The following is a 9,847-nucleotide window of genomic DNA, read 5'->3' on the forward strand; positions in this document are numbered from 1 at the left end:
TTCTAGTGCAATTTGAATTTATCACCCCAAGAGGTTTGTGAAAGGGAGGCTGCTGGTTTCCCATGGTAAAAAAAAAAATGCAAGACTTCTTAAGGAAGCATTCAATGGGGTGAGTGGGGGACAATGTACTGGAAACCATATTCCTAGAAGTGTGAACCTTCAGTGTCGGCTTCCTGGAGGAGTCAAAACAATTTGAGACCTATACTGCTCTCGTTCTTCCTGCACAAAGCCCATGATATCACATGGATGGTGGTGCTGGGAGGAGCTAAGATCAGAGCCTCAGTGTCCCTCCATGTAGCCAACTGCTGGCGAGCCCATTGGACCATCTGTATCAGGAACACTTCCCCATTACCTTAGCCCTGGCCAGTTCCAAACTGGGAGACTGCAGCATGGGAGAGTTGGGAAGCCTACCAGGGGGCAAACCTGATTTCAGAATTGAGACTTAGCTCTTGAGTCATTAGCTTGTGTGTCTCTTTATGAATCCATTTATTTAGGTGTATCTGTTTGGACCCTGGTTTTCTTTTTTCTTATACTTAAGTATTCTTCATGAAAAAACCTTTCATAAAGAATACTTATTAGAGTAAAGTCAAGTTAAATCTTGGGAGGAAATCTAGAAATTAGAGCACTAACCCCACTCACCCTGACAGCAAATGCTTTCGGGTGTTCCCTCCCAACCCCACAGCAAGGGCAATAAAGGCCAATGAAGACAGGAGAAACAAGAATGACAGAAGGATATGAGACGCTGGGACAAGAAAAGAAAGAAGGAAGGAGAGGGGTGGAAAGAAGCAAAAGCAGGGGTGCAGAGGCAAGGGAGAAATAGTAAGAATTAAAGAAAAATATTAAGAAGAGTCCAACAAACGGATCCCTTCTGATTTTCCTCCTCTTGGTCTTGGGTAATTTTATTTTGTCCAAAAGATTTAAATCTCCAGTTAAAACTGCTTATAATTTTACAAACACATCCTAGGTTAGCATCTATACCCTTTTCTCTCTTCTCCTGCGAGCACCGTCCCACCTCCTCTACCCTCTGCAGCAGTAAAGGCCAACACACATGGCCTTGCTGTCCTGTTATCTCAGGAACATCCTGAAGTTCCCTCTTTGTTTTTTCTTTCTTTTTTTTTTTCTTGACCAGGCACTGCCCTCTAGAGCGCAGTGGTGTTCCAGGGACTCATTCTTTGGTAATGTAGCTTAAGGCCACTGCCTCTTGAAGCCCTTTGATTTCTGTATCAGATAACCCCTCTCCTTAAACAGGCAGCACCCTTTACCTGGTCCTGTTGCCCTGAGCAATGGCACAAACTCAACTGATAAAAGCTAATCTACATTTCCGGGCGCCTGGGTGGTTCAGTCAGTTAAGCCTCCGACTCTTGGTTTCAGCTTAGGTCATAATCTCACAGTTTTGTGAGTTCTAGCCCCACATCGGGCTGTGTGCTGATCATGCAGAGCCTACTTGGGATTCTCTTTCTCTCTCTCTCTCCCTCTATCTCTCTCTGCCCCTCCCTTACTCACACTGTCTCTATCTCTCTCAAAATAAATAAATAAACTTTAAAAAAGTTAAAAAAAAAAAAGCTACACCTACATTTCCAATAGTATTTAGGAAATGTCATACTTCATAGGATGGTCAAATTCCTGGTGCAAATTATCTTGACATAAATCCTACTCAGAGAAGAGTTGACTGAGAATATACCATCAGTTTTTAATATATACACATTTGATTGAGTCATGCATATGTGTGAGTATAATCTACCTCTATAGAACCAGGAGAATTTTGTAAGTTTATCTCTGTACACATATACATACACGAGTATCTATCACTGACACTCTATTTCTGCTTAGGGCCTGTTGTTTTCAAATTGACATAGAGGACAATTAGTGTGGCTTGCCACTTGCTATTGGAAATGGCATTGACAAGAAATGGCAAGTCCAAAGAAAAACATATTGGAAGGGATGATATTGTATTAGCAAAACATGCATTTCCTACAACAAACTGACCTGCCCATTTCCCTAAGGCAGCAAGCCTCTATCATCTGTACACTCTTATTAAATAATCTCATTAAATAGGAACACAAAATATACACATTTACAGTTATTAAATTAGCACAGGACTCCTCTTCTATCTACAGCCACATTCAGAGACTGCCATGCCTTCATATTTGAACTTGTAGGTGACCACGCCTTTGTCTAAGTAGAGGATGGAGATGGGCTCTAGCTTGGTGGGCACACAGCAGGCTTTGGAAGCCTTTTGGGAATTCTTGAGGTGGACCAGGGCCTGGATAATCGCATGCTTTGTGGGTGTGAGATGCTCTGCAAGGGGGTAGTTGCAAACCCCACGGCATTCGTAGGCTTCATATCCAGGTGGGGCGATGATCCAAGAGTCCCAGCCAATCTCCTTGAAATCGATGTAGAGTGGGGTCCTCTTGCAGTAGTTTCCTTTAGCATTCCTTCTGATGCGGGCAGTGGAGTCATAGATGATGTTTGACCTCATTTGCAGCAAAGCTTCTTCTCCGGGTCCGCTGGAATAACTGTCCATGCCCAAGTTGTCAAACTCCAGAAGTTGCTCATGGGCGATCATTTCATTCAGTTCTTCTGTCCGCTCCTTCTCGCTGCTTTGGTCATCAGAAAACACGACAAGCAAAGGGACATGCTTATTCCTGGCACTGGTGTCTATTTCCAGTTGTCCCCTGCCAGCATCGTCAACTCCGTCGTGTCTACTCTCAATGTGGACCTCCAGCTGGTGGGTGGATGAACCTGACTTTTGCCAACGTCTAATGGCCTCAGTGACATCGAAAGTCTCCCACTCACTGTTGGTTCCATAGATCTCCCCTGACACCAAGACCAGCATGCTTCTTTCACCCTCACTGTCCCCTCTGCTCTCTAGTACCTCAAAAATGGTAATTTTTCGGTCTACTCCATCATAGATCATGCGATCTCTTTGCACCAGCGTGTACAACCTCAGTTCAGCCATGATAACCTCTTCATGGTGAGGAATGGACACATTGAAGAGGAGAGGGTATTTTCGGAGCCCATTAAAACTGGCTGGCTGGGAAAACAGATCTGAAAAAAAAAAAGACAAAAATCAGAATTGCTGTATGTCACTGAGAAAAACAGATGCTTATTTATGTGATAAAAGGGCCTGTCTGCACGAGAAGCTTGACACTGAGAAATCAATGAGAACAAACACAATGTTAACATTCTCTGACAGAAAACACTGAAAGGTCAGTGGTAGAATACTAAGCTGACTTTCGCGGCCAAGGCTAAGATGGAAAATGGCTGCCTGATGAATGGGACACCGCTCTCCCGGCCTTGCTTGCGTAGCTTATCAGCCACAGAATGACAGAGCTGGGAGGAAGCCTGGAGACTGTGCAGGCAAGCCCCCAGTTATTCCAACCAGTGAGGAGCCGTCAAATTGGACATGGGGTGGTTGTTCTTTCTTGGAAGTTTTTCAGAGATGAGGACTTCATGGCTTTTCACATGTGCATTTGTAATGGGTGGAGATTGCCCACATGGTTGGCTGAGCATTAAAAGACCTCCAGCTATATTGGGGGTTGGCAAACTATAGCCCATGGGCCATATTGGGCTCTACCTCTGGAAATAAAGCTTCATGGGTACATAGCCTGACCCGTTTATTTCTGTGTGGTCAGTGGCTACTATTGTACTACAATGGCAGAATTGTGACAACAACATGGCCCCCAAAACCTAAAATATTTACTATCTGTCTGGCCCTTTACAGAAATATTTTGTTGACTTCTGCTCTAGACGCCAAAATCTGACAAGGTAACCAGACAGCCAAATACCAAGGGGGTCACAGTGGATGAATTTTGGGTGTGTGGTTGTCAACAAGGAGGAATGGGAGGAAAGGAAACTTGGGATAGAAGTCTTCTATCCCAAGGGTAGTCTTCTACCCTTAGCAAACATCAAGGAGTTTGGTACATAAGAATCACTCGGAATGTTTATGAAACAAATTTTTAAAAGTCCTTTAGTCTCAGAAGCATGCCTCCAAATGTTAGCATGTTGACTTCCTATCTGAGAATTTTACGGGAGCCCAAAGCCTCTGTACACTTGCCCCCAGGAAATACATGATTACAAAATGTCCCTGAAGGCATTTGTCAACCAGCAAAGGGTTCCGTGAAACCAGGGTACTAAGGACCCACCAATGGAGGGGTTCTCTATCACCTCTGGCAGTTTTCCCAACTCTGTAACCAATTCCTGATTTTAGTGTGGTCCTTGTTCCAGATTGTACCCTTTAATATTCTTATTCCACTTTGTAATATTTTTTTTAGTACTTAATATCTCTTTTAGTTCTGTCCTAAGCAACAACATTCATGAAATGAGGGCATTGAGGTGATAGCCATGTGGACTTTTTTCTGATCCACGTTAATGAAAATATATAATAAGGTCTCATAATTTACAGCTTTCTCTGGGTACCACTAAAATCATCTCAAACACCAACAGTGGGAAATACTGGTCAAAGGAATGAATTTGAATTCTCTAACATGACTCTTAAAAGCAGCTATAACCAGGCCTTAACCTCCTGATCGACGTATAGCTGCCATTCATCCCCTACAGTACATGGAACATTGTAATTGGCCAACTGATATTTGTTGAAAGTTTAAATCATAAAAATTCCTATCGAAAGGAGACTGAGGGGTGCCTGGGTGGCTCAGTCAGTTAAACGCCCAACTCTTGATTTCAGCTCAGGTCATGATCTCATGGTTTGTGAGTTCAAGTCCCACATCGGGCTCTGCACTGACAGTGAGGATCCTGCTTGGCATTCTCTCCCTCTCTCTCTGTTCCTCTCCCACTGTGCTTGCTCTCTCTCTCTCTTTCTCGCTTTCTCTCTCTCTCTCTCAAAATATATGAATAAATAAAAACTTAAAAAAAATAAAGTAGGCTGATATCTTCACCATTTGCCAAAACATTCCTTTGCCTTGTTGTATATTGCACCTTTGGAGATGTTCCTCTGACTCTTGGAAAGTCTTCTCCCCTTTTGGGTGTGTGGCCCTTCCTCGTGGGCCCCTCTTCTCATCCCTATCTAGAAGTTCACTCCCTTCTGGGTCCCTTGAATATTTACTCTCTGTCTCTCCTTTGAGCTTTGCCATTTATATCCTTCCATTTCAGGTTTCTTTTTATGAATGGGTCTTCCCAACTAGATCATGACCAAGCTGGCAGGTACTGTGCCTTAAACTCCTTCTGTGCCTCTATGCTACCATGATGCCTTAAACAGAGGCAACACTTTCAAAATATTGATTAGTTGATGATTGTGAACATCAGATCAAACTGATTTATGGGCATGGCATATGTTCTTAATACATCAAGTAACTTGGGAGTTGTCCCTCTTATAAGAATAGAGAGACTTGACTCTCCTTGGACAGGGAACATGAGAAGATCAAAAATAGGAAGGTAGACAGGTTGCTCCATCCATGACAAAAGTGCAGGATAAAAGCTTATGGTGGTGGGTGGAAGAAATTCCAAAGGAGCACAAGGAAACTTTGGGTGGTGATGAATATGTTCATGATCTTGATTGTGGTCATGGTTTCAGTGGATGTTTATATATGTCAAAACCTGTCAAATTATATACTTCAAATATGTGCAGTTTATTGTATATCTATTATACTTCAATAAAGTCATTAAAAAATAAGTTCGCAGAGCATGTACAAATATACTAAGTAGTGGATGGAGGTGTTGCATTCTAGGCAAGGGAACTGACGTTAGTTGAGCATATTGTAACGTGCCAGGTGTTTTGAAAGCATTGTTTTATTTAGTACTTACAATGACTCTTTATTGCTATTGTGCTCATTTTACACCAGAACAAATCAAGCCTCAATGCAGAGGACTGACTTCCCCAAAACGATGAAGTGAGGTCAGCAGTGGTAGGAATTAAAGTCATGGTTTTTTTCTACCTTAGAGGTGCGCTTGTTTTCCCCTGATTAGTTAGATTTGGAGGAGGTTTTTTTGTTTTGTTTTGTGGGGATGGAGGGGTTGGTCTTTGTCTCCTAGGCAGCTGCACTGTGCAGACCCAAAGAGTCAAAGGAGGGACAGTTAACAGCCACTAGGGCTAGCCCAGTGCACACTCCACCCGCAGACTGGCAGAGGACGCCACAGCCGGGGCGTCCACGGAGAGATCCACTCCGGCTTTCGCTGGTGTCCAGTGATCAGATGCTCTGTAAACTCCACTTCCTGACCTGCCTCACGCAAATCCTCCACGGAAGAAGCGAGAACTGAAGCACTCCTGTTTTCCCAGGGGATGTGAACACTTTCCCACCTGCACTCTCAGCCAGGCACCCAGGGCTCAGTGCTCGGAAACACTAGGAAGGTTTCCCATGGAAGGAAGCTATTTATTTTCAATCCAGACTCACCCCCAAAAGGAATCTGTAACTTCAGTTTGCCATTTCCATTATGTTACTAAATGTTACTAAGTAACATTTCCAATGTGTTACTAAATATCTGAAATTTGGGCAGTTACCTAAATTTTAAAGGCGAACGATATCTTTAGCACTGAGGAACACCCACTCCCCGTTTGCTCCAGTGCCTAGAATTTAAGGAATTCATTCGTAATATCTGACGTTTATTCAGCAATTCATAGTAAATGCAGTGCTTTCTTACTCAGAACCTCTTTGAAATAGCTCAATTATGTTACATAGGTATATTATACCCAATTTACAGATGAGTAAATTGAGGCCCAGAGAAATTAAACTAATTATCTCTAGCTACTAAGTCAAGCGTATCTCAAAATTCCAAATCCTAAGCTATTGCTTTGCTATTGCCTTTCTGCTTTTAAGAACGTCTGGTCAATATCAATCAAAACCCTCTTTTCTACCTGGTCAATGATTATGGTAAATATTAAAGAATTCATTTCTTTGGATCTACAGCTTTTACCATACATATGCCTACTAGTACCATATTAACTAAAAGATTAACTTGCTAGGTCATTAGATTTAGTCACTGAATAAAGCTGGGGGAGATACCATAGGTTTCCTGCTGATATTTAAAACTTGCACATTACTATTCATAAAGACATTGAAATAAGCTGGATCATTAACTGGGTCATACATTATTCCTGGGCATTATAAACAGTGATTCAAGGATAAACATGTCACACAAACACACCAAAACTTTAGGAAGAACCTCTAAAACATACATTTTCAGCCTGTCTGAATATTTCTTCAATAAGGTCAGAAAATAGAAACTCATTCAAAGTTCGAAAGAAGCACAAATCACAACTTTTGGGTGTTGTCTGTTTTCATCATTTACATTCCAAGCAGAAGTTCATGCATTTTTGAGTCAATCAAAAGACAAACGGAAATTGAGACGTAGCTGGAAAATGACACGCACAAGTATAGTGGTCGACCAACATAATTTTTTTATCACTTACTGTTCAAACTTAAAAAAATTTTAACAACCCAATCATGAAGTCAAAATGGCTTTGGATTAAAAGATATTCTTTAGTACCTTTTAATAACATTTGGGAAATGACCATGAAAATGGTATAGACCCAAAATGTGAATTGTTTTTGAGTATCTATGTACATACACCCTTATACAGAGGCATTCACCCTTATCTATATTATTCCCACGCATTGTAAATTTACTTATCCGCCTCTTGAAAAAAAAATCCAAGCAGAATCTATCAATAATATGTAAACTTACCTTCATTTTTGAAGCTCCTAATGATGTTGGCAGATGGCATGGAGGTCCGATCTGTTGCAAACTTGTTGTAGAGCTCCAGCATGTACTCTGGTGGGTCAACCTTGGCTGAATCCTGCGAAGGGATGTCGGAGAGGTTCAGTGTCTTGAGGAATTCATTCTTCATGCTCTGCAGCAATGTGTTAAAGTCGACACCATCTTGCTCTGAGAAGACATCATCGAAGAGGGGCATATCTTCTTCCAGAGGCGACTGCTCCAGACTCATGATGGGGCTGCCAGAAACTGAGTGAACCACCAGGCAGACAAGAGCGCACAGTTGCAGGGCCAGAGAACCCATGACTCTGCTCAAGCCCCCAGGCCAACCCGGGAAGGTTTAGCTCTCCTGGGCTCTAAGTGGCAGTTTTATCTTGTAGCGCGTTAATGTCTCGTGTCACTGGAGACAAGTTTGGAAACTCTTCCCCTCTCTCTCCCTCCCCCTACCACTCTTCCTCTCCCCTCAAAAGTCAGGTTGCAGTAATTGGATAACAAAATCCCCTATAGGGGCCTAGCCTTTCTTATCTCCCTAGTGTAAACTTGTGCACCAGATTTTGTTTCTATCTTGCGATCCTTTTTTCTTTTAATGAGCATTTTGTAAACATTTCCACATTCTGACACTGGCGAAGAGATAGGACAATTTTCTCTTCACAGAAGCTCTGCTTCTCTTCCTTTCAATCCACTTCCTTTTGGCAGGAATGTCTAAGTTCTGCTTTTATGCGGTTCACTTTCACACATGCCTAGAATAGATACTAAGAATCAACACAATACACATCAGTGGCAACACGTATTAATTCAAGTGATAGGGCTTCCGTCCTCACATCAACATTTCTGAAGTCAGATCAAATATCCAGCATCTCTAAGTTAAGCTAATAGATATAAATGAATTTATATAAATTTTTAGAAGCTTACGTTTTTAGAAACAGGGAAGTATAAACTTTGTGGTCAAGGGCCTTTTCATACAGATTTAATCTGGTTAAATGGCTTTTGAAACATAGGGTGAGTGTTTCATTATAATAGCAACTAAAATTTCTTAGGTGCTTTCCTATAAACAGGCATTGTGCTAAGTGCTTTGTGTATATCACCAAATGTGCTCCCTCTAATAACCCTATTATTATTCCCATCACAGGTATGGGTCACTAAAATTCAATAACTTGCTAGAGGTCACAGAGCTACAAGGTGATAGAGTCAGGATTTGAACCTAGGCATTCTGACTCTTATACAAAGAAGAAAACAGACTTTTCAACTGGTGTTCCCTGAGGTTGGGGCAAGGGCTAAGTAAGCCCCAGCCGAGCCTTCTAGAGAGTTCACAGTCAGGAGGCAGGCAGCGATTTGCAGCTGGACGTGAAGCCCAGGTCCTTCACCCTGGCAATGAAGTATCAGGATGGCCAAAATCTCTGCCAAATCCATCTTTATGGCTAAACCAAACTGATCAGGTGGTTCCAAATAAAGTTGTGGCAAACAACATTATTAGGCAGATGAAAAATGCCAAATGCCTTTGTCTGAGAACCTGGTGAAACTGATTGTGTGCCTGGTTTAGGAAGGACAAATCAAGTTCATATCACTTTCCAGCCCTAGTTAGCGGCAGTATTGGTGTGGTGCGGTCAGGCTGGGTGGAAAATTCCAGGGAGTGCTCTCTCCCCTGAGGTGGCGGGACTGGTGTCTCCTGACTTGTTCAGTGCACTCCCTGTGCAATTACAGGCAGCTGGCGTTGTGTCCAGAAGACTGGATCCAGGTCTTTGATACACTGGAATACTCTCCTCGTTTCTGAGTTAAACTTTCCTATGTTTACCCCAATAGGTTAGCTACAATATCTCCACTCTCCTTTTTCTTGTAAGCTCCCTGCGCAACCATCTTCTGATTCTTTCCTCCCCTAAAATGCAACTTTACAACAGTTTTCTTGAACTACCATAGAAAGACTTGTATTTTGAGGAAAAGTCTCTCCTCAACATTGTGCCTTTGTTGAGTAGTTGTTGATTTTGATTCGGTGTTCTATCTTGGTTAAGGCTCCGGCTCCCACATTAAAAAGACAATTGTAGAGTAGAAATAGATTATACCCTAACAGGTCCATAAGCAAGAGAGTCCAACCCGCCCCGGGGATGGGCTTTAACATGAGGTTTCTGACAGCATACCAGCGGGGCCCTTGTATCATGTCCTGCATCAAAACAAGCACCCGT

At 42.4% G+C, this 9,847-nt stretch overlaps 1 protein-coding gene across 1 annotated transcript; it reads right to left on the reverse strand.

Annotated features, from left to right (window-relative positions):
• Positions 1-1,665: 1,665 nt before the first annotated feature.
• Positions 1,666-8,048, reverse strand: BMP10 (bone morphogenetic protein 10). Its single transcript, XM_019440586.2, has 2 exons — positions 7,641-8,048; positions 1,666-3,048 (listed from the first exon to the last, which is right to left on the reverse strand). Exons 1-2 carry the CDS (start codon positions 7,972-7,974, stop codon positions 2,108-2,110), a joined length of 1,275 nt encoding a protein of 424 aa, XP_019296131.1. The 5' UTR covers positions 7,975-8,048; the 3' UTR covers positions 1,666-2,107.
• Positions 8,049-9,847: the final 1,799 nt, after the last annotated feature.

This window comes from Panthera pardus, unplaced genomic scaffold (genome assembly GCF_024362965.1).
Source record: "Panthera pardus isolate Hobbes unplaced genomic scaffold, ASM2436296v1 HiC_scaffold_25, whole genome shotgun sequence".
Taxonomy (NCBI): domain Eukaryota; kingdom Metazoa; phylum Chordata; class Mammalia; order Carnivora; family Felidae; genus Panthera; species Panthera pardus.